The sequence below is a fragment of the Podarcis melisellensis genome (assembly GCF_964234715.1).
Source record: "Podarcis melisellensis genome assembly, chromosome: 17".
Classification (NCBI taxonomy): Eukaryota; Metazoa; Chordata; class Lepidosauria; order Squamata; family Lacertidae; genus Podarcis; species Podarcis melisellensis.
Genome location: NC_138534.1, coordinates 5573250 through 5600348, shown reverse-complemented (window position 1 = coordinate 5600348; position 27099 = coordinate 5573250). Strand labels below are relative to the sequence as shown.

General features: G+C 49.1%; 1 protein-coding gene across 2 annotated transcripts in view; it reads left to right on the top strand.

The window, feature by feature from the left end:
- The window catches only part of GRIPAP1 (GRIP1 associated protein 1), a 62856-nt gene that overhangs the window by 23154 nt on the left and 12603 nt on the right, over positions 1–27099 (top strand). For both annotated transcript variants that reach the window (XM_081894001.1, XM_081894000.1), the window contains 9 exons: positions 473–685; positions 1659–1772; positions 1926–2003; positions 3560–3655; positions 5048–5104; positions 6717–6816; positions 17047–17174; positions 19793–19921; positions 21258–21351. In XM_081894001.1, the coding sequence (XP_081750127.1) occupies positions 473–685; positions 1659–1772; positions 1926–2003; positions 3560–3655; positions 5048–5104; positions 6717–6816; positions 17047–17174; positions 19793–19921; positions 21258–21351 (1009 nt within the window). The remainder of the gene's footprint in view (positions 1–472; positions 686–1658; positions 1773–1925; positions 2004–3559; positions 3656–5047; positions 5105–6716; positions 6817–17046; positions 17175–19792; positions 19922–21257; positions 21352–27099) is intronic.

The window sequence follows — 27099 nt, the reverse complement described above, 5'->3', positions numbered from 1 at the left end:
TAAAGCCCTAAACGGCCTCAGTCCTGTATACCTGAAGAAGTGTCTCCACTCCCATCGTTCAGCCCAGACACTGAGATCCAGCGCCAAGGGTCTTCTGGCGGTTCCCTCATTGCAAGAAGTGAGATTACAGGGAACCAGACAGAGGGCCTTCTCGGTAGTGGCACCCAGCCTGTGGAACACCCTCCCTTCAGATGTGAAGGAAATAAGCAGCTATCCTATCTTTAAAAGACATCTGAAGGCAGCCCTGTTCAGGGAAGTTTTTAATATTTAACGCTGTACTGTTTTTAACACTTGATTGGGAGCCGCCCAGAGTGGCTGGGGAAACTCAGCCAGATGGGCGGGGTATAAATAAATAAATAAATAAATAAATAAATTAATAATAATAATAATAATTGCTACAATGTGCGGTAAATCATAAAAAATAGAAAATATCAGTCTCATAAGACTGCTCTGTCTTGTGCCTGCTTTCTAGACGGCAGAGAAGCGCAAGGCCATGCTAGATGAGATGGCCATTGAGACGCTGCAGGAGAAGGGGCGCCACAAGGAAGAGCTGGGCAACCTCCGCCTGCAGCACGAGAAAGAGGTGCTCGCTGTGCGGGCGCGATATGAGCGGGAGCTGAGGGAGCTGCATGAGCACAAGAAACGTCAGGAGGATGAGCTGCGTGGCCAGCTGAAGGAGGAGAAGGTACTGGTCAAAGGAGCTTGGGTGCCGGGCCCTGGTCTTCCCATGGGCATGTTCAGGTCTTAAGGACTAGAACCTTAGTATAACTTCTTTCAACGAGAGCTGAGGTTTTCAGGAGGCTGAATTTCTGTGCCTTCCATCTGTAGGTACGAGGGTCCTATACGGCCTAGGACCCTAGTACCTATGGGACCACCTCTCCTGGTATGTCGCACGAAGGACCTTATGGTCTTCAAATAAAAACATCTTGGAGATCCCGGGTCACAGGGAGGTTAGGCTGGCCTCAACCAGAGCCAGGGCTTTTTCGTCCATGGCCCTGATCTGGTGGAACGCTCTGTCACAAGAGACTAGGGCCCTGCAGGACCTGACATCTTTCCGCAGGGCCTGCAAGACAGAGCTGTTCCACCAGGCCTTTGGCCAAGGCACAGTCTGACCCCCTCCTTTGGTAATCCTCACAGAACTCTAGCCCAATGGTTGCCATTAATTTGATTCTGAATTGCTTTTAGAATGAATTGATTTTAGAATGTATATTTCAATTAATAGATTGTGATTTTATGTAAACTGTGTTACTTTTACTGTTGTTAGCTGCTCTGATCCTGGCTTCAGCTGGGGAGGGTGGGATATAATTTATTATTATTATTATTATTATTATTATTATTATTATTATTATTATTATTATTTTATTATTAAATTTGAAAAGCATTGACTCTCCTCACAATGCCGTTGCGGTGAGAGAATATGGACAGCAAAGGCCACACAGTCCTTTGTAATGCTGTACATTTTTGCTTTCAAAAGCCACTTCCTAGGTTGCCTGCATCTGGGATAGCTCAGTTAGTAGAGTATGAGATTCTTAATCTCTGGGTCGTGGGTTCGATGCCCACGCTGGGCAAAAGATTCCTGCATTGCCGAGTTGATAACTCTCAGGGTCCCTTCCAAGTCTCCACTTCTATGATTGTATCCCTTTCTCTTCACCCTTCAGGCGCGCAGTCAGGAACTGGAGTCCATGCAGCAAACCGTGGAAGAGCTGCGCCTCCAAATACAGTCCATGGATGGCACAAAGGGCTGGTTTGAACGGCGGCTGAAAGAGGCGGAGGTGACTGGTCCCCCTTTCCCCTTAGTGACATGTCACAGGGCAGAACTGGCATACCCTACCAGAGGGCCAGTAGGGCCCAAACGCTTGGTTCCCACCCCACCAAGTCTTCCTGTCCTGCTCCAGGGATCTGATTGTTCCCATCCTCTTTCCCAGGAGCTGATAGAGAAGCATCAGCAAGAGCACACAGAGGCCATGCGAGTCTGTAAGGAGCAGCATGTGGCTGACTTGCAGGTACAGGAAATATTTTGGGCTTTCCCAGTTGGGAGAAATGGCAGTGATCCACTCTGGCCATTGAGCTGCTTCCACAGTCTTGTGGGAGGCTAGTGAACCCAGGTGACGCCGTTGGCGGATGCTCCTCTTTGACTTCTACTCTCCAGCAGCTGCCTTGATGCAGACCGTGTGGGTTACCCAATCCCAATTAAACTTTTTACTGCACTAGCCATAGGCCATGGCATCATTCAGAAGGAGAACAACAAGAAAGACAACAACAACCATAAAAATCACAGGGCGCCACACATACAATAAAACCACGGTCACGGCTACTAAAATTATTTGTTGCATTAAATAGAATAGAGTAGCAGGAGATTCTCTGGTAAGATGTGCCAAATTAAATATCCGAATCCCCCTTGCAGTTGACCGCTATTTTATCTAGTTCCTTCCTCCTGATCTTCTTAGCTGCCAGCACATAGAGTGCTACTTTATAAGTAACAAAGTCGTCGGTGTCGCTCAGCAGCCATTTCACCCTTTCCACCCTATTCAAATGGGTTCCATTCGTAAACAGGGGTTTTATAAATCGGTCTCTTGGGTCTGTATATAACGGGCACTGCAATAAATAATGGCCCAGGTATGTGTGGGTTACCCTGTGGCAGGAGGTTGATGGGTGAAGTGTCTCTGGTGTGGACCAGCCGTTTGATGCAATGGATTTCTCACCAATTTCTCACCAATTAGCAATGGATTTTCTCACCAATTAGCAGGGGTCAGCAAACTTTTTCAGTAGGGGGCCAGTCGGCTGTCCGTCACACCTTGTGGGGGGCCGGACTATATTTTAGAGGGGGGGGGGATGAATTCCTATGCCCCCCCAGTAACCCAGAGATGCATTTTAAATAAAAGTACACATTCTACTCATGTAATAACACTCTGATTCCCGGACCGTCTGCGGGCCGGATTGAGAAGGCGATTGGGCTGCATCCGGCCCCCAGGCCTTAGGTTGCCTACCCATGAATTACAGCAACTGCACAGTGAAGCTCAGTTATTCAGATGACCAGCAGCATGCCTCTTTCACCCTCTTATTTATTTAGCTATTGCTGCAGTCATTCAAAAATGTTTTTTATACTGCCCTACATCAAAATGGATCTCGGGGCAATTTGCAATAATAGGAGCAGGGTGGGGACCCAAATTTAAAATGCAACCACCTGAAGCAGAACAGCACATAAAAGATTAGAAAACATACTTTAAAACACATGGATGAATCCCCAAAACTAAAAGAGAACAACATTGGCATTTAGCAGAGGGGAGGAAAGTGGTGGTGGGTGGGTTCTCTCTTGATATCTTTTCGCTTCCGCTCTTTGATTTGGAGTTTTTGGTGATTTTGAGATGTTTGCTGGTCAAATGGGCAGGGGGAAATGACTGGGGTGCAGGTGGTAAGATTAAGCATGATCCTGTTTTCTTCTCCCCTCCAAGTGCCTCCTTCTCAGCCACTGACATTTTTTAAACCAGCAACAATTGCAGGGTTGGGAAAATCCTGTACCTGCTCCCCAATGCCTGCTCTTGGGTTTTCTCCTCTGCAGCTAAAGGACCGTGAGGTGGAAGCAACCAAGGAGAAGCTGCGAGAGATTGAAAGAGCGAAGGATGAACACTTGGACACAATCAGCCGACTGAAACAGGTGTGTGCGTGCTGCTGCCTGCCAGCTTCCCCCAGGAGCAGGTGCTTGGCAGTATGAGGTTCCTGGGTCCACCTGTTCCCTTCCCTCCTGATGGGTTTGCCCATCTGCTGGATTGTGCCTCTTTTCTTTCCAGCATGCTTGCAGTGTCAGGCACAGATAGGCAGGTGGTGCTGTCCCACCCCAAGTCACATATCCAGACTGGACTTCTGCAGATCCTTCTCAATGAGTACCGGTTCCCCGTCTGGTGCTCTAGGTGGAAAGTGCCCTGTGCTACATTTGAGTGTAGCAGAGATCCTTGTGTCTGGGTCCCTTGGATCTCTCTTCAGATGTCTCACCAGTCTTTTTATCCCATTTATCCTACTTTAGACCAAAGGTTGGACGCGGGTGGCGCTGTGGGTTAAATCACAGAGCCTAGGACTTGCCCATCAGAAGGTCGGCGGTTCGAATCCCCGTTACGGGGTGAGCTCCCGTTGCTTGGTCCCTGCTCCTGCCAACCTAGCAGTTTGAAAGCACATCAAAGTGCGAGTAGATAAATAGGTACCACTCTGGCGGGAAGGTAAACAGCGTTTCCGTGCGCTGCTCTGGTTCACCAGAAGCAGCTTAGTCATGCTGGCCACATGACCCGGAAGCTGTATGTCGGCTCCTTCGGCCAGTAAAACGAGATGAGCGCCGCAACCTCAGAGTTGGCCATGATTGGACCTAATGGTCAGGGGTCCCTTTACCTTTACTTAGACCAAAGGTTGGGAGGTAAAAATGAAAAATGGCAGAGTGACAGGAGGAATTTGCCCCTGGCGGTGGGTTGATGGGGGCAAGAGGATTTGGAAGGGAGATCTATGAGTAGAGACAGCAAAGTGTGAAGATTCTAAGTGTGAATAGTGCTCACTAATGGTTCCTTGTCATCCTGCAAGAAAGTGACAAGTGGGGTGACACAGGGCTCTGTGCTGGGCCTGTTGTTGTTCAATGTCTATAAATGACTTGGATGAAGGAATTGAGGGGATCCTAATCAGATTTGCAGATGACACCAAACTGGGAGGAGTAGCCAGTGCCGCTGAAGACAGAATCAGAATTCAAAATGACCTCAACAGATTAGAGATGTGGGCCAAAACTGAATGTCCAGTCCTTCATGAGGAGTACAAATGTGTCCTTTTTTTAAAGAAAGAGGTATTAGTATTTTTTTGGGAAACGGAAGGTGGGACCCGGATTCCACAGCTTTCAGCACAGCCGTGATCCACACAACCATTGTCCCCTGCATGATAACTGTTCTGCCTCTCAGAGGGTGAGACGGAGCAGAGAGGAGAATTGCCAAGCCTTTTCACCCCCCGAAAGTGTGATAGAAACATCATTTGGCACTTCTGGTCCCAGTGGTTTGTGACAGCCTTGTCTCCCTGGCAGGAGGTGAAGGACACGGTTGACGGGCAGCGGATCCTCGAGAAGAAAGGCAGCGCAGCGGTGAGATGGGCTTTCCCCAAGGGAAGTGGGTTGGGGGGCGGGCAAGGCAAGATCTTTCTCTTTGAACCCAGGTTGCCATTCCTTGTTGACGCAGGCCTTTAACTGCCCTTCTCCCTCTGGGCTCATTTCATCTTGAGAGGCAGGGCACTCTCTCTCCAAGAAAGCCTGTACCTGGAGGCTGCTGGAGGTCTTAAAGACCCCCCTCTTTGAGCTACATTCCCCATCCCTGCTAAAGAGAGAATATCAGGAGCAGCAGGCCAATAGTTGTCCACTGAAATGTATCACTTGCAGTGGGGTGGGGTACTATGGTTGAAGTCCCAGAAAGAAGGAGCTGCTGTGAATTGTGAAGGCACAACAGCCACTGGGCTCCCTTGGTTGTCCCCCTGCCTGGGTCTTAAGTGCATCAAACTCTGAGCTGCTGCTGCTGTTTCTGCTGCTTTGGGTCTCCTGGCTCTGTGCTGAGCTGCATCTCACGCATGCCCTCTTGCCTGTCTGCCTTACTCCCAGCTGGCTATCCGAGCGGCCAGACGCAAAGAGGCTGGGATGCAGAGGACAGAATTGCAGCTGAACTCTTCTTTTTATGGACAGCATCCCTGTGCTCCCAGTACGTTTCCGAGCACAATTTAACACTTTGTTGACCTTTAAAGCCCTAAACGGCCTCGGCCCAGTATACCTGAAGGAGTGTCTCCACCCCCATCATTCTGCCCGGACACTGAGGTCCAGTGCCAAGGGCCTACTGGCGGTTCCCTCACTGCGAGAAACAAAGCTACAGGGAACCAGGCAGAGGGCCTTCTCGGTAGTGGCCCCCGCCCTGTGGAACGCCCTCCCATCAGATGTTAAAGAGATAAACAACTACCTGATATTAGAAGACATCTGAAGGCACAGGAAGTTTTTAATGTGTGACATTTTAATGTATTTTAATCTTTGTTGGAAGCTGCCCAGAGTGGCTGAGGAACCCAGCCAGATGGATGGGGTACAAATAAATTATTATTATTATTATTATTATTATTATTATTATTTGATGCCTCTTCCCCTGCACCTCACTAAGAAATTGCCCCCTTCCCCTGCTTAGAAGCTCAGCTCTCCCAAGGCTCTACCCACCCCTGATGAGGAGGTCACTGTGGCCTCCAACTGATGCCCAATTTTGAAGAGTCCCAAGCTCCCTGGAAGTGTGTGTCTTCTGACCTTTAACTGCAGAAGTGCATTAGGGTTGGGGGTCTCCATGGAGTTAGTTAGACTGGTGTCTCCTGTTTCCACTGGATAGCAGCTATTTGGGTGGCAGCCTTCGAAGCTGGATGGGGAGAGAACCTCGTTCTTCCCACGTCGTGGTCCCGGCACTCAGAGCAGCAGTTTTCGAACCGGAGCTTAGAAATTGTAATGTGTATGCAACTCTGACCTTTCCTCCTGGGTTGGATGGTTGTGGGCTCGCACTGGTGTGAGAGAGGGGGGAGTATTAACTCTGCCCATGCTCAGTGGCACCCTTTTTTATGCTGTTGCATTGGCCTGTTCAGGGCTGGGTTCTGGCACGGAAAATGGGTTGTGGGGCTAAGCCTTGCTGAAGGCTGCCTCCAGCCCTGATTTCCCTTGCGCCTCCCTCCCTCTCCCCCAACAGTTGAAGGACCTCAAGAGGCAGCTGCACCTGGAACGGAAGCGAGCGGACAAACTCCAGGAGCGGCTCCAGGAGATCTTGACCAATAGCAAGAGCCGGACAGGTGAGAGGGGGCTCCTAGGAAGAGGAAGGAACTTCCCCTCCCCTCTAGAGAATGTTGTGCTCAGAAGTGGGAGGATTGTCCTGTGTTTCTGTACCTGGAACAGATGCACCTGGTGGATCAGCTGTGAAGAGTACAGGTGTTTTCAAAATAGCTATGTTTTCCTTGTGAAGTGCTGGGTAGGAAAGGGGTCAATCAACCACTGTCCCACCACTGCCTGTGTCTTATCTACAAGAAGGGTGGAGGTATTCCCTGCTGAGGGCCACATGTTGGTGGCAGGTGGTGCCAGAGGCAAAAGTAGGAGGGGCAACAAATGGAAATGCTGCCTTTGTACAGTGGGCTGCTTTCTGCATGCGCTTAGCACCCCCCCTCTCTCCTTCCTCTAGGCAAGCAAAAGGCATTATCAGCATTCTTTCTGGGGGAAAACAGGATACAAAGCAAGGGGGCAGTGAGGGGTGTGGCTTGGGGAGACTGCCAAGGGCCAGATAGTAAAGTCTGGAGGGCCACATTCAAGCCTCAGACTTCCCACCCTGATTTACAAGCTTGTGTTCTTTTCAGTTGGCAGGCTGCAAGCTGTTCTAAACAGCTTTTAATGCTGCGTTTTATACTGCTGTAACCTGCTGTGGGACTTTCTGGTAAAATAATAACATGTAGTGATTGGTGGCTTGTACCCAAGTAGAAAACAGTGTGACAAGTTGCCCCGTGGGTGAGCTGATAGGGATCTGGGAAGTAGCTTTTCCTATTCAACTGTCCTTCTCTAGGGGCCCCTTCACACAAAACTCTTCTAACAGGCCCATATTTCATACCCACTAAGATGATATTTGGAGCTGGGTGCACTTTGCCCTAAAAAGAATAATGAGAATCTTGCTCCAATGAAACCTAACTTCGTCTCTAAGAGAAAGCTGTTTTTTCCAAGCTATATAAGTCATGCACTTTAAGTTGATTTCCCAGTGTTTGCTATTTTGCATAATTCTGGTTTCATTACATGTAGAGTGGAGCAGAGAGCCGTGCGTAGGGCCACTCAGGGTTGCCTGCTGACCACTAGAAATTTTATTATTCTGCCACCCCTCTCTGGCTTTTCAGCTTGACCAGCCGTTGCTCACACTTCCTTTGAGTCTGCATGTGGAACTATAAGGACTAGAAACCTGCTTCAAAGCAAAAGCAAAGCAAAAACTGATATTCTCACAGACAAGCTGAATTTTGCACCTTATACTGAATAGGATTTCCTTCCCCCAGCCCACAGTTCTTCTAGAATCATAGCATATATATTTAGCCCCAACTATAATGTTAGCAGCACATAACATGTCTGTGTCTTCAACCTCATGTTAGATGCACCCCGGGGAGGGGAGGCAGTGATGACTCATTGTTGTGAGATAATGGAAGGTTTAAAAATGGTGAGTGGTAGGCATTTAAAATATTACAGTTTTTAGCAGGTAAAGCGTTTGCGTCTTCAGCCTTTAGATACTGAAGAACTTCCAGACTTGACTCTTGAGACTCAGCTCAAGATATGGACTTAGAGCCACCTCTGAATAGGAGAGCTATGGTGGATGGAGCCACTGGATTCTTAGCAGGCCTGCTTGAGACGTCACCTCTCCCCCTGCAGTGCTGAACAAAGTCCGCTTGAATTCTGTGTTTGGAATAAATGAAGCATTCGGAGCAAATGCATTTCCAGAAAATTTATTAAGAACTTGCTCAGGCAGCAGCTTTCAAAGCTCCTGGCTCAGCGTTGCTGTGAACACGGGTAGCATTCCTAATGGGAAAAACAGCCCCTTCTTCCATCCCCGGACACCGCTGCAGTAGGAAGCCAGCTGCCCAGCTGGTGCTGTGGTCAGTCCGACACCTGGCTGTGTCAGCTGTGTGGCCCAGGGAGGGTAGAAGGAACTGTGCCAAGGTAGAGTTGACCTGCAGGTGCGTAAGTATGAAAACAGATGATCTCTTAAATGAGCCATCTGGTTGAGGCTTCAGAGAGAGAGAGAGGATAATGTGGAAGAGAGAGTGTGGGTGTCAGATTTGTGTCTGGCAGCCCTGCACCACGATTGCATATGTTTGTGTGCGTAGGAGTGCTGCTGCTGGGGCAGAGCTGGGTTGTGTGAGGTCACAGAGCAAGCTGCTCTCCATGGAGGAAACAGGTGACATCTATGAGGACTGCAAGCGAAAAGGAAGGTAACGGAGGTGGGGAGAGGAAGTCAAAAGGCTGATTCTGTAGAGTATCAACAGGAAACTGGAAGACATTGTCAGGACACAGTAGGAAGAAGAGAACCATTTGAAAAATGTTCCCTTTTCTACGGGAAGAACTTCCCCTTGCTGCAGATGAAACACATCAGAGTTTTTAAGCGGCGAAGTGAAAGTACAGGGAACCTTGGGAGGAAGTGATCATGTCCTCTTGGGTTTCATTATACACAGGCAAGGGGAAGCTGAGTGTCATCTTCTCCTTTGGCAATCATTTGTAGCTGAGTAAGATTGTCTTCCATGAACACGGTCTTAATGGTGTGTCCGTAAGTGACTATGGAGGCCAATTCTGGATCCACATGTCCTTCCACAGTGGGGACATAGGTTTCCGGATGGGAGTTGATCATGATGAGGGTTTGCCAAACATGCCTTCCTCTTAGCACGTTTCTCCCTTTCGTCCTACGTTTGAGAGTCTTCAAAGTCCATGACACCCTTGGTAAAGGCTGTCCTCCAATTAGAGCACTTGCAGACCAGTGTTTCCCAGTTGTCGGTGTTTATGCTACATTTTTAAGGGTTTGGACTCGGGAGACCTTCCCACTCTACAATTCTATGATTCTATGCAAGTAAGACTTTCTCAGTGTCTTCTGTCTTGGTTTATGTTAAGGGCTTATTGAGAAGGCCTGTGGCTCAGTCATAGAGCATTGGCTTTGCATGCAAAAGGTCCCAGATTCAATCCCTTGCATCTCCAGATAGGTCTGAGAGAGAACCCTGTCTGAAGACCTGGATTGCCTCTGCCTGTCAGTGTAGACCAGTGGGTCTGACCCAATATAAAGCAGCTTCCTCCGTTTTTGTATTTTAAGGACCAGATGAGTAGACCTGGTAGACCCAAGCTTTTAGGGCTGCTGAATTTCTACTGTCTTCCAGTGCACAAAAGAGTTCCATGTAGGAATTTAATCACGTGGCCTTAATTTGGAGACTAGAACTCCTAGCCTTGCCCTGCAGACACCATCTCTCAAGCGAAAGCTGTCTGTCTCTTTCACAAGTTCAGCCATTGCCCATCAGTACTACAGGGGGTGATCCTGGCTTCACCTGGTCTGCAGTTATAAAATAAATAGCATAATCTGCACAAAGTGTTTTCAAGCACTCGGAAAGGTGTCCCATCAACTCCTGCAGTCAAGTTCTAGAAACCAGATCTCTTGACCTCCCTTTGCATGTTCTAAGCCACTAAACGCTGCTCACTTACTAAAGGACAAAAGCACAGGAAACTTCCAACCTGCCCAGTCTCCTCCTGGGACCACCCACTAGGATCCATTCCTCTCCCAGGAGACCACCTTATCCCTTGATGCTGCACCATTTTGTGTTTCTTGGGCCACAGGCACAAGATTTCACCCTTGCACCGGGTAATCATTTGCATGCACTTAGAAAATCTTTCCTCCAACCATAGGCATGCGTTCAATGGGTTGCAAGTGCAGCCCTTTCTCTGCTCCCTGGCTTTCAGGGCAGCAGAGCAGTCAAAAGGTATTTAAAGGAGCAGTTCCTCCATGTTTGAAAGCGATTTTCCTGATTGTGTCCTGCTTCTCTGCCTCCAAGTATGGTTGGGAAAAGGGATTGTCAGCTGTTGCTGCTAGTGCAACCTGCGGAGAGCTCTCTTTCTCTCTCTCTGTTCCTCTCCCTCTCCCTCTCTCTTTTTAAAGGAGGCCTTGAAGTGAGCGCCATTCCTTCCTTGGTCCCCAAGAGGCACTGTCATTTGGCCCCTGGCAAATTGCTTGGGAGGGATGCCTTTTATCTCCCTGCTTTGATCTAATGCACCCTGGAGTGTGAAGGGACTTTCATTGCTTTCTGAATTCCTCCGTTTTGTGTGTGCACGTCTGTTTTTTCCAGAGCAGCCTGCACAAAAGAGTCCTTTCTCCCAGCATGGAGTTCTGTTGAAAAGCCATCGTCTGCGTAATCCCCTCTTCTCTCTCCCTCTCAACAAAGAGCCAGTGACCTCCAACTCAGCTTGCTCCTTTAAAAGAAAGAAAGCTGAGCTAAAGAGGAAGAGAGTCACAGGCGGGGCATTGAAAGGCATCAGTTGGTCCCAGGGGAGGTTAGCGCTTGAGTTAACAGGTGGGTTTGAAAGGCGCTGGAGGCCACTTGCAGTAGGGAGTTCAGGAGGTGCCTATAGTCGGCAGTTCCCAGCACTGAATGGGTCTCTTGTTTTCACCACCGGATTAAAAATTAACCAGCCGTCCTGGGCAGCTGCAGCACTTGCTTGTAGGATTTCTCACTTCCTACACACCCAGCACTCTACCTCTGCAAAGCTCTCCGGCAGGCAGGCAAGCAGCACAAATGGCTAGAAATGCCATTTCTGGGCTTGTGGAACAGTCTGGAAACACCAGGTGCTCGGAGTTTAGTGGAGCAAAGTGGAGAAAGGACCTGATAGATCATTTGGATAGGAGTTCCTCATGAGGCCCCATGCAAGAGCATACCTATTACAAGCTTGTGTGTGTGTGTTTCAAAAAAAAAAAATGCCTCTTTTTGCTCTTTCTTTGATTGAGGCATGGCAGATAAACGGCGACTGTCTGCTTGCCATGTTGCTTCCAGGTTCTGACTCTGTTCCCGTCCTCTATTTCCCTACTCCCCCACTTTTTATAACTAACCACAGTTTCTGAGAATTTTTATTTAGGGAGATGTGGCACTCTAGCCTGACCCAAGAAACGGAATCCAGGCTGGAACGGGGCAGGGTTGGGATTGTGCATATGTAAACAGTTCTTGGTTCTCAGTGGCTGGGATCAAGAAGGGAGCAGGTTTCACATTTAGCCTTTGGGTGTCCTGGAATACAAAATTTTACTTCCGCCCATAAAAATGAACAGCGTCCATATTACCCCTGTTTGGGGAATGGCCTCTGCTCGATTGCAGAGTGTACGCCTTGCAAGCAGCCAATAGCCCAGTTTCAGTCCCTATCACACAAACAGCCCGTCCATCGTCACAATGGGCATTTTGCTAATAAAAGGCTCAGAAAGGCTTAAAGTGCTTCACTTAGGTTATCTCAGCGATGCTTACAGCTGTGCTATACGGGGGCATTCTGATCCCTTGTGTTTCCCATGGCTAGTGGGGGGCTGAAGCTGCAGCAGATGTGGCTCTCCTTTAACTACCAAACTCGTGGCAGAGGTGGGAGTTGTATTAGTGTCTTCACATCTCCATGCAATGGAGGGGAAATTGGGTCTGCTGCTCAGCTTCTCTCTACATTTCCTCTGCTGTCTTTCTAGAGTAGGAATTTGTGCTCTTTTAGTTCTTTTTGGTTTGTTCCAAAGGATACTGTCCATTTTAGTTGTCCCATGGTGTGGGGATGTGGGAGTGCCTGATATCCTAACTTTTTAATCTATAGGGTTTATGGCAAAACAACCACAATAACATAAAACACAGTTGGTTAAGACTTGTTTGTGTCCGACTCTTTGTGACCCATGGACCAGAGCACGCCAGGCACTCCTGTCTTCCACTGTCTTCCACTGCCTCCCGCAGTTTGGTCAAACTCATGTTAGTAGCTTCAAGAACACTGCCTAACCATCTCGTCCTCTGTCGTCCCCTTCTCCTTGTGCCCTCAATCTTTCCCAACATCAGGGTCTTTTCCAGGGAGTCTTCTCTTCTTGTGAGGTGGCCAAAGTCTTGGAGCCTCAGCTTCAGGATCTGTCCTTCCAGTGAGCACTCAGGGCTGATTTCCTGATCAAAACTGGATAGTTTTGATCTTGCAGTCCACGGGACTCTCAAGAGTCTCCTCCAACACCATAATTCAAAAGCATCAATTCTTCGGCAATCAGCCTTCTTTCTGGTCCAGCCACATAAAGACACATAAGACATTGCAAACCACAAGCAAAAACAAAATCCAGCAACATTATGCACCATAACAAGCCCAAATTTTCCCTGTAAAAACTATGTTTCTGCTTGTCATTTAAAGCCTTGTGAGTGTCCTCTGGACAGGAGTTTCGTAACCTCCGCACACTGCTCAGAAGGCTGTGCTTTGTGTAGTTACCCATCCCACTTCAGATGGCAAAGCAGAGCCTCTGAGGGTGATTCAAGGGCCCAGATAGCGTCTTATGCAAGACTCCTAGAGCTGGAAAGTGCCTGGCAGGTCTTCTCGTGCAATTCCCTGCTCAGTGCAGGATCTGCAACTGCAGCATCCCTGACAGATGTCTGTCCGGCCTCTACTGAAGCACCTGCAAGGAAGGAGAGGGGCAGGAAGAGAAATTACAGACCTCACCCCTTCTCTCGAGGCAGACTGTCAAACAGCAACCTTCAAGGTACCAGTGATCTTCAGCCTTGTAGTCCAGCATCTTCTGCTATTTTTATTTGAATACAAAAATAAGGTCACACGCCATGTAGATTGTTTCAAGTAATATAATCTGGATGTTAGCAAGACATTAGTGACAGTGCCAGATTCTTTTTAACTTTATAATTTGTGGGTTTTGTTTTTTTTTAAATCACTTTATTCATTAATTCACTGCAGGCTTTAATTCATAGCAGTCTTGCAGTTGTTTCATTGACAAGCTCCTGCTTTCGCTCCCCTCTTTGAAAATCGTATCAAATGATTTGCCAAAGGGGGTCATCCCACATTACGATAAATTTGTATTCACTGTCAAATGATGCAGTCCTGGTAGATGAGACCCTTGGGATACTAGCCAAGCCCAGGTAGGAGGACTGAGACAGGAGAACGGGGAAGAAAGGAAAAAGGGCACTTGGATCCCCATTGAGCTGATAGTTTGGGAACCCCTCTGGTCTTGGATACTCATTCCCCTTCCAGAGGCTTCTCTGCAGTCAGCTTTGCTAAAACGCATTTTAAAAAAACAAAACAAAAGAAGCCAGCTCCGTTGTTTAGGGGGTCTGGTGAATGCACCAGATGGTCTGTACTGGAAGCTTCATTCTGCAATCTGCTGTGTAAAAAGTGTCCCTCATCTTTCGTGTGTGTGTGTGTGTTTGGGTGTGTGTGTACTCAAGCAGATTTATATCCTGCCCTTTCTCTAATGAATTCAGGGTGGAGTACACAGTTCCCCACTCCCATTTTTATATAATCACAATAGCCATGTGAGGTAGGTAAGACTGAGAAATAATAACCTACGGTAATCCAGCGAGTTTTGTGCCCAAGCAAGAATGTTAATAGCAAAGTTTTGTTTATTGGACCAAGGGTGGGCTAAATCTTGACCCACTAATGGATTAGCGGGCATTTATTGCTGGGATTCTGAGAGAATGCTTGACTAGCTAGAGCTTGATCTGATAAATTAAGGTACTACTTTATGCTCTTCAGCAGCAAGAATATAGACTCAGGATCACTTCATACATGTGAGTTACACTTTAGCTGTGTTAGAGATCTTGAGTATGTACTCTTGATGTGTATATTATAAAATGCACTGGTAGATTGTGAGCCTTCTGGTTTTTTTATTCTATTTTTAAAAAGATAGACCACACAAGACTAGTTGGTTCATTCCTGTACATCAGCTCTCAGCACTTGGGCTTTGCAGTGTGTTCCAGCACTTTGGACAGCTCCTTGGTCCTATCCCTTAGAATAGAGATGGAGAACTTGGAGCCCTCCAGGGATTGTTGGATCCCATCCCATCATCCCCAACCAGAATGACCAATGCTCAACATCTGGAGGGCCACAGGTTTCTCTTCCTGGCCTTAAGAGAAGAAATTGCAATAATAATGCTAATGCTAGTAGTAGTAAGGTAAAGGTAAAGGTACCTGATCGTTAGGTCCAGTTGCGGACGACTCTGGGGTTGTGTGCCCATCTCGCTCTATAGGCCAAGGGAGCCAGCGTTTGTCCACAGACAGTTTTTCTGGGTCATGTGGCCAGCATAACTAAGCCGCTTCTGGCGAACCAGACCAGTGCACAGAAACACTGTTTACCTTCCCGCCGGAGCAGTACCTATTTATCTACTTGCATTTGATGTGCTTTTGAACTGCTAGGTTGGCAGGAGCTGAGACCGAGCAATGGGAGCTCACCCCATCGTGGGGATTCGAACTGCCAACCTTCTGATCGGCAAGCCTAGGCTCTGTTGTTTAGACCACAGCGCCACCCGTGTCCCAGCTGCTAGTAGTAGTAGTAGTAGTAGTAGTAGTAGTAGTAGTAACTTGTGATGTACAAGAGCTCCACAGGAAGCGTTCCGGAATCAAGCTGGATTTTCAGTATGGGTTTATTCAGTTGCAGTCTTGCGGCATTGTAAAACAAGCAGTTGGTACATTCAAGATACACAGCACACAGGTGGAATTATGTTCAGGGAGATGCCATCACTCCTTCACACCCCTACCAATTAACTGAAGTGGGAATTCAACTGTGCCTCTTTAAACTAGCTGGATCAGTTAGGCAACGCCCCATGTCTCGTGATGCTTAGTCATCACATGAAAGGAGAGTGTTTAACTCCTTGATCCCCACAACACTTCAACAGTAACAATATCTTGGACTTCTGCTATGTGTATCCTGACCAGAAATAAAATATAGGGTACCTTTGGCAGGAAGGATTCCAAATGAGGCTGGCTGGTACATTGAGCATAATCTTTCATGAACGTGAGCAGACATAGCACAGAAGCTTAAAGCTGGGAATTCAACACAAGCAAACCACTTCAGACTGCCAGGAATCTCCCATGTGACAAACACCTTGGGCTTGTGTGCGAACACCATGCTCCCAATACATTAATCATGGTTGGGGAAGTGGGCTTTGGGGTGGGTTCTCTCATATCCCCCTGCTGGCCTTTTGCATGATTGAGAGTTACATTGACACCAACCTTTACAATGGCCAATGTTTCATTTTAACCAGCTTATGGGTCCTGGTTGAGATGCATAGCATTAACCATTCTATAAGAAGTATTAAAGGTAAAGGTAAAGGTACCCCTGCCCGTACGGGCCAGTCTTGACAGACTCTGGGGTTGTGCGCCCATCTCACTCAAGAGGCCAGGGGCCAGCGCTGTCCGGAGACACTTCCGGGTCACGTGGCCAGCGTGACAAAGCTGCATCTGGCGAGCCAGAGCCGCACACGGAAACGCCGTTTACCTTCCCGCTGGTAAGCGGTCCCTATTTATCTACTTGCACCCGGAGGTGCTTTCGAACTGCTAGGTTGACAGGCGCTGGGACCGAGCTGCGGGAGCGCACCCCACCGCAGGGATTCGAACCGCCGACCTTTCGATCGGCAAGTCCTAGGCGCTGAGGCTTTAACCCACAGCGCCACCTGCGTCCCTTATAAGAAGTATTAGCTGAGAGTAAAAGCCAGCAGAGGGAAGTCGAATTTGTACGGGGGGTGGAGGCATGGGTCTATGCGACTCTAGGATCCAGCAGCCTGCTCCAGATCCCTAATCTGTGGTTAATGGATTCTGAATGCTTGCCTCCACTGGGAACCTTGTGTGTTCCTGATTATGTAAACAAGATTGGTTCTGTCTAGCTCCTAGGGGCCACTTGGGAGTTCTGCAAAAGCAGAGAGGTGGTTTCTCCTAAGGAAAGAAGTTGGTGTTGTTTTGGGGGGGGGGGAGATGTGAGAACAGTGAGATCAGTTTAGGACAAGATTCAGCCGCAGAGCAGTGAGGGGGGTGGGACTAACATCCAAACGCTCAGGTAAATCCTGCTTTGGGAGACTGTCTCTAACACCGTCTTTTTTCAAAATACTCCTTGGGATATGCTAGGAAATAACACCTTCCGGGAAATCAGATCCCCAGGGAACTAAACTAACCACTCAGCTGGTTATTTGCAGCCAGGTACTTTCAGAGATTTGAGGGTGGAGAGGGAGAGAGAGAAGAGCCTGAATCTGTGTTTAATATGAACTGGATCTTGTTCATGCCAGCCCTGTTTGAGGAGCAGATACCAGCCTGTGATGTGCAACGGACATTACCTAGGCTATGGTATATGCGTCTGTGTACTTTCTGACTGTTGAAAGTATTGTCTCTGAGCATGTAGAGAGTGTTCTTCCTGTGCCAAGGAGCTGCCCCCAGCTAGCACCTACACACCTGAGGGTTACAGGACAGGGCAATGGCGAGCGGCTGTGGCCGCTTTGGACCCCAGAACTGCCACCCTTATTTGCGTTTCTAACATTGTGCTCTGCCCTCCAGGAATCGAGGATCTTGTCTTGGCAGATATCAGCTCGCCCAGCAGGGCACAGACGGGAGACAGCAGCAGCATCTCGTCCTTCAGCTACCGTGAAATCATGAAAGAGGGATCTGGAGCCGGCAGCAACAAGGTGAGGCATGATAGGTGTCGAGAGGTTTGGCTGTAGGTGCCAAGGACGCCAGAGCTCTCGAAGGGGTGAGGTCTGTAATTTCTCTTCCTGCCCCTGTAGATGGGAGCAGACACCTGGAGCTTGCCTTTCAAAAGCAGGGCCTTTCCTCAGATTTGAGGAAGGGCCATAGCTCAGTGGTAGATCATTTGCTTTATAAGCGGAAGGTCCCAGGTTCAGTCCCTGGCATTTCTAGGTAGGGTTTGGAAACATCCCTGCCTGAGATCCTGGAGAGCAGCTGCCAGTCAGTGTAGACAGTACTGAGGTAGATGGACCCAAATCAGCTTCCTGTGTTCCAAACTTTCACTCCTGGGTTGTTGGTAGTTTTCCTATGGTGCCATTTTAGGGATGGTTCTGCGGGAGTCCCTTTCCCCATGCAACTGGTCTTGCAGACAGCACAAGAACTCCTTAGGATCGCCTCTATTTCTGGCCAGCTCATTGATTCTACCCAGGGGGTGATTGTTTATAACTGGTGGTGTTGGGGGATGAGTGTTCAGGCCCCTGGGCTCTCACTTGTGGGGTGCCTCAGGGTTCCGTCCTCTCCCCCATGCTTTTTAACATCTACATGAAGCCACTGGGAGAGATCATCAGGGGGTTTGGGCTGGGTGTCCAATATGCGGATGATACCCAGCTCTATCTCTCTTTTAAATCAGAACCAGTGAAGGCAGTGAAGGTCCTGTGTGAGTGTCTGGAGGCTGTTGGAGGATGGATGGTGGCTAACGGATTGAGGTTGAATCCTGACAAGACAGAAGTACTGTTCTTGGGGGACAGGGGGCGAGCTGGTGTGGGGGACTCCCTGGTCCTGAATGGGGTAACTGTGCCCCTGAAGGACCAGGTGCACAGCCTGGGAGTCATTTTGGACTCACAGCTGTCCATGGAGGCGTAGGTTAATTCTGTATCCAGGGCAGCTGTCTACCAGCTCCATCTGATATGCAGGCTGAGACCCTCCCTGCCCGCGGACTGTCTTGCCAGAGTGGTGCATGCTCTAGTTATCTCCCGCTTGGACTGCAATGCGCTCTATGTGGGGCTACCTTTGAAGGTGACTTGGAAACTGCAGTTAATCCAGAATGTGGCAGCTAGACTGGTGAATGGGAGTGGCTGCCGGGACCATATAACACCAGTCCTGAAAGATCTTCATTGGCTCCCAGTACGTTTCCGAGCACAATTCAAAGTGTTGGTGCTGACCTTTAAAGCCCTAAATGGCCTTGGTTCAGTATACCTGAAGGAGCATCTCCACCCCCCATCGTCCAGCCCAGACACTGAGGTCCAGTGCCGAGGGCCTTCTGGCGGTTCCCTCGCTTTGAGAAGTGAGGTTACAGGGAACCAGACAGAGGGCCTTCTTGGTGCCTGCCCTGTGGAACACCCTCCCACCAGATGTCAAGGCAATAAGCAACTATTTTACTTTTAAAAGACAACTGAAGGCCCTCTTTAGGGAAGTTTTTAATGTTCGATGCTGCATTATTTTTAATATTCGGTTGGAAGCCGCCCAGAGTGGCTGGGGAAACCCAGCCAGATGGGCGGGGTATAAATAATAATATATTATTAGTAGTATTATTAGTATTAGTAGTATTATTATTATTACTGATCAACTTGATCTATGATCTATGTATTAGCTGCACAAGCCAAAGGAATCCTTTTGTTGTTGTTTTTAAAGGTTGCCTGTGTGTGTGTGTGTGTGTGTGTGTGGTGGTTTGACCTGCCTTTGAAGTTGCCACAACAAAGACTCTTAAAATTAACTGGGTTTGTTCTTCCCCACCCCTGCAATATACAGTAATCTTGAACATATCCAAGGGAAACTCTCTGTTACAATACTGAAGCAATGCGGCTGCAAAGTGCTAGCTTGAAAAGTAAACATAATGGGAATGTTGGGACTGTCCGTGGGAAACAGAGGGACAGTCAATTCACAGTGCGAAGCACCGGAATTAGCTCAGAGTGTAATATGAGCTCTTCCATTTGTTCCTGTCCAGGAAGTACAGGAAGTGTTTGTCACTACACTGCTGGAGTTTGAAGAGAGCAGTCATGTTTTTTGTAATGCTGCAAAGACAGAAATAAAGGCATGTAAATACGTTTCTGTCTATCTCTTTCCCCTCCCAGGGGGGGCAGGAAAGAGGGGGTGTGTTCTTCTCATGTGTGAGAAGAATCGCCGATCGAGACCTAGCCTGCGCTTGCTGGGGAATGCAGCCAGGGAGGTCAACAGGGAATCAAGCCAGGTGCCTGGATTGTTGCCAGTTTCTGCTGATATGGGCTTGAATTCCCGACACTCTCACCCACCCATTGGCTTCTTTTCTCCCAAAGTCTTGTCTGAAGATTGTAGAAAATGGGTTTCTGCAAGAAGAAGAAACAGCCAATCAGTTCTTTATTGGAAAATTGGCCAGGGTGTCAGGCATGAGGTTTCTCGTCCTACACTATAGGACGATAGATATTCTGTGGGTGCCTAGCAGCTAGATTGGTAGCTTGGGGCCTGCATCCCTATAATTGTTTTAAAAATGTTTAAAAATTACTTTGAGGGCGGAGGATGATGGATGCAGTGAAAGACTGCTTTGGCTGCCAGCCTGCCTGCCAACCCTCTTCTCTGCTTGCAGTCCACCACAGGCAGCCCGCAGTCACAGTCGCAACCCCCTCGGCCAGCTGACCTGTCGGATGAGGAGATCTCTGAGCTCTTCCAGCGTCTGGCAGAAGTTCAGCAGGAGAAATGGCTGCTGGAGGAGAAGGTATGGAAACCTCTGCAGGCCTGGTTTTGGAATGGCAGAATAGGCTCTTGTGTGGCACCTTACGACAGGTACATACTGGCTCTCCTGCAGTATGGCTGGCCCAGCCAGATGTCTGTACACAGTGATACATGACCAGCTCCCGCCAGTGACTGAGAATGTTAGCTCTCGGGAGTTTTGCCTGTGCTTGACTCTGTGGTAGGGGTGCAGAACAGAACTTTTATCAGCCTGAGGACGGTATTTCCCCTGGATAACTTTTTTTCAGGGGGGGGCATGCGAGGGATGGGGGTAAGATCGGGGGCAAAAAGTAGGTGGGTTGATGGATGTGACTATTAACCTTTGTATAAGGGTAAAGGTACCCCTGACCGTTAGGTCCAGTCATGGATGGCTCTGGGGTTGCGGTGCTCATTTCGCTCTATAGACGGAGGGAGCCGACATTTGTCCGCAGACAGCTTCCGGGTCATGTGTCCAGCATGACTAAGCCGCTTCTGGCGAACCACAGCAGCACACAGAAACACCGTTTACCTTCCCGCCGGAGCAGTACCTATTTATCTACTTGCACTTGACGTGCTTTCGAACTGCTAGGTTGGCAGGAGCTGGGACTGAGCAACGGGAGCTCACCCCATTGCAGGGATTCGAACTGCCGACCTTCTGATCGGCAAGCCCTAGGCTCTGTGGTTTAGACCACAGCACCACCTGCATCCCCTATTAACCTTTGTACAGTAGGTTATTTTGAGCCACACACTGCCAGAGGTTCCTACATAGACCCCTGTCCCTGTCAACCATTCAGAAAAGCAAGAGGCGTTGCAGTTTGGGGTTACATTCCATCCACACAAAACACACTTCCGAGAGGGTGTGGAGCAGTACCAGCGAGTAGAATGTGGCAGGGCCCAAGCCCTGGCCTAGTGAGAGTCCTGAGGGCCGCATCTGGCCCCCAAGGCCTCTAAAGTCCCCAGAGGAACCACCATGTGGCAGCACATTCTGATCTTTTGGATATTATTTATAGAGCCCAGACTGGTGAGATGACTTCCAAGAGGAAAGTCAGCGATGTTGGGGTTAGATGGAGGAATATATTTAGCCAGGAGCTCCGTCTGTAAAAGCATGAGACTCTTAATCTCATGGTTGTGGGTTCAATCCCCCCTTGGGGGGAGGGAAACACCTGAGTTGCAGAGGGCTGGATTAGATGACCCTCGTGGTCCCTTGCAACTCTGCAATTCTATGATCCTATGATCTAAGAGGCACGGGCTGGCCTGCCATTGGTGGAGGTTCTGGATTCCAGGGTTTTAGGGGCAGGTAAGCAGCACTGGCTGTGAGGAATGATGCCATCTCCCTTTGCTAGGTGAAACACCTGGAGGTCAGCAGTGCTTCCATGGCTGAGGACCTGTGTCGGAAGAGTGCCATCATCGAGACCTACGTCATGGACAGCCGCATCGGTGAGGACTCCTGGCAGTCAGGAGGGAATAAGCTTGAGCAAACCAGGGGCTAGTGGCCTTGACCTCAGCTTGGTGGAAGGGGGTGGATCAAAGCAAAGATTGTGTGTCCAGGAATTTCAGATCTACTATGGACACCTGAGGATTCTCTCCGCTTCCATTAGGTAGTGGTCCTAGGGAACCCTGAGGCTGCTGAATAGGCTTGCAGCTGAGGTGAGCTCTGAATCGGGGCCTCACACTTGACACAGCTCTCTGGTGGAATTCCCAATGGGTAGTGCCTGGTCAGGCCAGGAGGCAAAGTGAGGCGGCTGCCTCAGGCAGCAGGAACCACCGGTGCAGCAGATCTCAATGTTGATCTTTCTCCTCACCCCCACCTTATTCTTGGTGTAGATCTTCTCTCATCCCTTCTTCTGTGGTGAGGGAGGGCCACCATTTTGGGGTCTGCAGGGAATAAGAGGTGATGTTAAGTCCAGAAGGAAGTTCGAGTGCAGTGCCCACATCCCTCAGGAGTACTGTCAGCAAATGAGGGGTGGAACTGGGCAGGCATAGTTGCACCGTCTCTCTTGGTCACACTGGAGCATAACCAACCGATCTGAGACTTTCTGTATACAGTGGTACCTCGTGTTAAGTATTTAATTCATTCCGGAGGTCCGTTCTTAACGTGAAACGGTTCTTAACCTGAAGCACCACTTAGCTAATGGGGCCTCCTGCTGCCGCCGCGCCGCCGGAGCACAATTTCTGTTCTCATCCTGAAGCAAAGTTCTTAACCCCAGGTACTATTTCTGGGTTAGTGGAGTCTGTAACCGGAAGCGTATGTAACCTGAAGCGTATGTAACCTGAGGTACCACTGTACATAGATCTTAGGAGAAACTGAAGGTGCTTTGGAAATATTTTATGATTAGGGATATACATCCATAAAAGAAATAACATGAATCATAAACAAAAATAGTGTTATAGTGGAGAGTCCTCTCCCCACGCTAGCTTACAAGTCCAGAATCTGACATGTCTCAACTTTGTTTTAAAGAAAGACCAACATCATGGCTGCTAGGGGGAGAAATGTCAAGGGTGTGTGGATAACGTTGGCTAAAACTGGGGAAGAAGATGGATCTCAGAGGGGTCTCCTGAGACTTTGATTCCTCACCTCCTTTTTTGGCTAACCTCTCTCTTCCACCATGGGGCCATCCCTCTAGTACACGAGGGAAGAGAGAGGATGGTAAAAATTCCACACTTCACACTCTAGAATGGAAAGGAGGTGCCCTTTAAATGTTACACTGGCGCCCTGGGAAATGTCTTTCTGTAGGTTCATCCCATGGCACACCTGTGACATTTCGTTAAAGGCCTGATGCTATGGGGGGGGGGGTCCCAGCCACACACAACTTTCCCACTGAATCAGCACCTGCCTGCCCATTCCATGGGAGAAATGCTTTGCCTTCAGCTTGTTCCCCACCTCTTAAGAAAGCCTTGTCATCGGAAGAAGCTAAATCATTTCAAACCGGCCTTATTTGCAGAACTGAAGCTTGTAGGGAACAGGCAGGTGTACACACATACAGTGGTACCTTGGGTGAAGAAGGTCCATTCTTAACCTGAAACTGTTCTTAACCTGAGGTACCACTTTAGCTAATGAGGCCTCCCGCTGCCGCCACCGCACGATTTCTGTTCTCATCCTGAAGCAAAGTTCTTAACCCGAGGTACTATTTCTGGGTTAGTGGAGTCTGTAACCTGAAGTGTCTGTAACCTGAAGCACCTGTAACCTGAGGTACCACTGTATTAGCAACTCCCCCTTTTTGCATATTTGACTGCTAACGGGCACAGAGTGAATTTGGGCAGCAGGCATGAACCGTGGCCTCTACGTTAGCAGCCTTGCACGTATTTAGGAGTAGGGCGCAGGTGTCCTCTTTTAAGCGCTGGAAAGGTTTTTCGGCCCGTGAAGCTAGGCCACGAAGAGGGGTGGAGCTGGAAAGAGCTCTTTGAAGCGTCCCCTGCCTGCGTGTGGCTGTTCCTCCTCGCCCGTGTCCCTGTCCCTCCCACCTCTGTGTTCCTTCCGTGACAGGCCGGGCCTGCGGAAGGGACCTTTCTGTGCCATCGGTGAAGCCGAGGGGGCAGGCCCCCCCCCTGCAGCAGCCAGAATGACAGCCTCCGTGGGGACCTGCTGTCAAACCCTGTTAGCGCCACTTCCCATCACCAGGCACAGACAAAGGCAGGAGGAAAGGGCTGTTCCCACTCGGCTTCACTGCGGTACAAAGGGAACCATGTGCAGCGCAGCTATCCCAGGTCCCTCTGTCTGGCTGCGCCATCTCCTCCTTTGCGCTGCCTTTTCGGCTCTCTGCGGCTCCTCTTGCAGGCCTTGCAAAGCCTGCAGGATCTGCTGGAGGGCTTGCTTTTAACACTTCTCCTTAACATTCTGTAGAAGTCCTGGCTTTTCAGTGTTGGTGTTGACCTTTAAAGCCCTAAACAGCCTCGGTCCTGTATACCTGAAGGAGCGTCTCCACCCCCATCATTCTGCCCGGACACTAAGATCCAGTGCCAAGGGCCTTCTGGCGGTTCCCTCATTGCGAGAAGTGAGGTTACAGGGAACCAGACAGAGGGCCTTCTCGGTAGTGGTGCCCGCCCTGTGGAACGCCCTTCCTTCAGATATGAAGGAAATAAGTAGCTATCTTATCTTTAAAAGACACCTGAAGGCAGCCCTGTTTAGTGAAGTTTTTAATATTTAATGCTGTAGTGTTTTTAACACTTGATTGGAAGCCGCCCAGAGTGGCTGGGGAAACTCAGCCAGATGGGCGGGGTATAAATAAATAAATAAATTAATAATAACAACAACAACAACAACAACAACAACAACTATTATTAATAATAATAATTTATTAATTTTGTTTTCCTTACAAGTTTCTAGCCCATGTGGTTGCAGAAATAAGCTTGAAAGAGTTGTTGTTCTGGCTAGAGGCCCTCTGGGAGGTGATTCCACTCGACAGCTCAGTCCCAGGCCAGCTGTCCTCAGTCCCACAAGGTGGTCCGATGGAACAGGATGAAGCAGGTCCAGACAGTGGCCTGTGTGCGGAGGTTGCCTGGGAACTCCCATCTTTGCAGCCGTGCCTTGGTCTGTTGTGGAGGAAAGGCAGGGGAAAATAAAATAAGTACAAATAAAAATAGATCTGCCCATTTTCCCCCCTGCTGCCCACCCATGTCTCACTCCTTCTCCTCTACTGTATAATTTTGCCGCGAGGATGAGAGGACTGAACCCTGTGTGGGTGTGAACATGAGTTCAGTATTAAGCTTCAGATAGGATCCCGAGCTCCACAAACTGGGGGGTCTTCGTTCGCTACACACACACACACACACGCAAATTGTGGGGAGAAGTAAGATCTGCTGCCTTGAATAAGCTGCTTTTGTGCTCAGTGCTGGATGGAACTGGTGTCTTAGCATGTTAACTCCAGCATTTCTGAGATCAGATAATCCTTGTGACAGAATTCCTGCTTAATGTTGCTTTTCAGAGAGCAGATCTTTGGTAATGTGGCTTTCACAGCCTCTGGGTTGCTGCCATTTGCCCTCTGGATGGTGCTGGTGGGGTCTCTCGATGGCCGCATGTTACCTGCATGGCTAATATGTAAGAGAGAGAGTGCAGGAGAGGCTCTGGTTATGCAATGTGCATCGTGGCCAACGTAGGTTTTGAATTCACATCAGAAACCTGACTGAGGCATCAAGCCCTGTGTGGTGTGAAATTACCCTTGATGTGAAAGGGGGCTGACGGGAGAGCTGCTGCCATGGCCTTCAGCCAGGATTCTTTGATATAAGAGAGCCTTCCGATCCTTTGCAAGTTTGATTCCACGGATCTTTTCAAAATTCCTCTCTCATACTTCCGGCACCCTTGCCACCATTCCACCTGGAATGTTCCCAAAGCTTGTTGAAGCTTTTGGAATTCCCATTTTGGCTTTTGGGGATCATGGTGGGACAGAATCAAGATGCTTTGCATTGCAATGAAGCCCCATTTCCTGACCAATGGAGATCTTCCTCCATGCTCCTCCCTCCCTCTATCTTGTGCCTTCCAAAATTCCACTCCAGCAGCCTTAAGGACTGGAAGCTTCTTTCCCTTCAAAAAATTAAAATCAAAGCTGCAAATCTCATGCTACTGAAATTTGCATCTGCCACCAGAGTCCACGGCTCTGCTGTGTGATTGCAGAACCATAGCCTATACAGAACTTTAGTCCCAACCAACTTGGGGGAAAGGGAGCTAGGCCCCAGACGAGGATCTGACCATGGCTTGCAGTTGCTCTGGTTTTATTCCGGCTACTAGTGAAGTAGAAATTCCACAAGTTTGGGGGGAGTTTGAAGTAGGGAGACAACAGCTCGGGACTTCAGCTTCACTTTGGGGCAGGTGGAGAGAGCAGAAGCGCCCTGTATCTCTTAAGGAAGTGGCCTCTCTGTGCTTTGTGGGCTTCCTCCTTGGCAAGAGGGAAAGAGATGGAGGAGGAGCAGGGCTCTTAAGTCTTGCATGAATTGGAGATTGGATGTTCTGTTATAGGTGGAAGGAGAGTCCAGGGAGAGCTCTCTTGGTTTTTTGTCCCGCTTTCTGCGCACCAAGGTGGAAAGCACAGGTGGCCCTCAACTCTCTGCTCTTGGCACAAGAATGTGCGGGCTCAGCAGATTCATTTGGCAAGTCAGTTGGAGTGAGAAGCCAGGCCGCCAGGCCATGCGATTCTCATTCCCGATTCTCATTCCCAGAGTCCCTCTCCGACAGACTCTGCAATCCGCCCCCCAGTCCCACAAACCCACATAGCATTCACACTGGGATTGTCTCCTCCGTTCTGCTTTGTTTTCCCTGGCTTTGAGCCCCCTCTTCCCCCCCCCTTCTATAAGAATCCCCACCCTACTCTGGATCCAGCTGCCATTCCTTTGGCCCACCTGAACTTGCCAAAGAGCAGTGGTGTTGGACTCAGCCTCAGTGCTGAGGGTGAGAGAGAGAGGGTCCAGCGATGTTGAGGGGCGACATGCAAAGGGCCTCTCCTGTGCTTGGAGGTAAAAATCCGGCAGCCGGGGTGGTGGGTCCTCTTGAGCGGCTGTGGATAAGTTTTCCATACTTCCACGCAGAACTGCGCCGCGGGCAGGGAACAGGAGCCGGTTATAAATAGCTTGCGCAGGGTCGCCTTTGCCTCAGCTTGGCAACACACAGCCCAGCCAGTGAATATTTCATGAACGCTAAAAATACAAACCTCCTCCTCCTCCTCTTGCATCTTGTGCCTCTTCCTTCTGCCTTTGCCTGTCATTCTCAGGCAGATTTGTCCTCCAAATCTTTGTAACCGAACCCAGAAGTCACTGCTGGCCCTTCTGCTCCAACCACTTGACCCTGCTGCCCCAGGAGTCCTCAGGGTGTGTGTGTGTGTTTCTCCAATTAACTCCTCTTTTATTTCTACCTCTCCTACAATATAAACTAGATGGATTTAGCCTCAGGCAATTATCTTAGGTTTTGATAATTGAACTGAGGTTCCCTCTCGCCCCATCTCTGGGAGGGGAGTGGGCTCAGTGGATTTGGGCTTTGCAGATAGGAGGCTGAGAGGAGAGCAATAAGCTTCAGGTGGGAGGCTTGGTCCAAGGAAAGTAAGCCTGGTGAATTGTGTGGGGGCAGACAGTGGCTCATACTCTAGGCCAGTGTTTCTCAACTGTGGGTCTCCAGCTGTTGTTGGACTACAACTCCCATCATCCCTAGCTAGCAGGACCAGTGGTCAGGGATGCTGGGAGTTGAAGTCCAACAACAGCTGG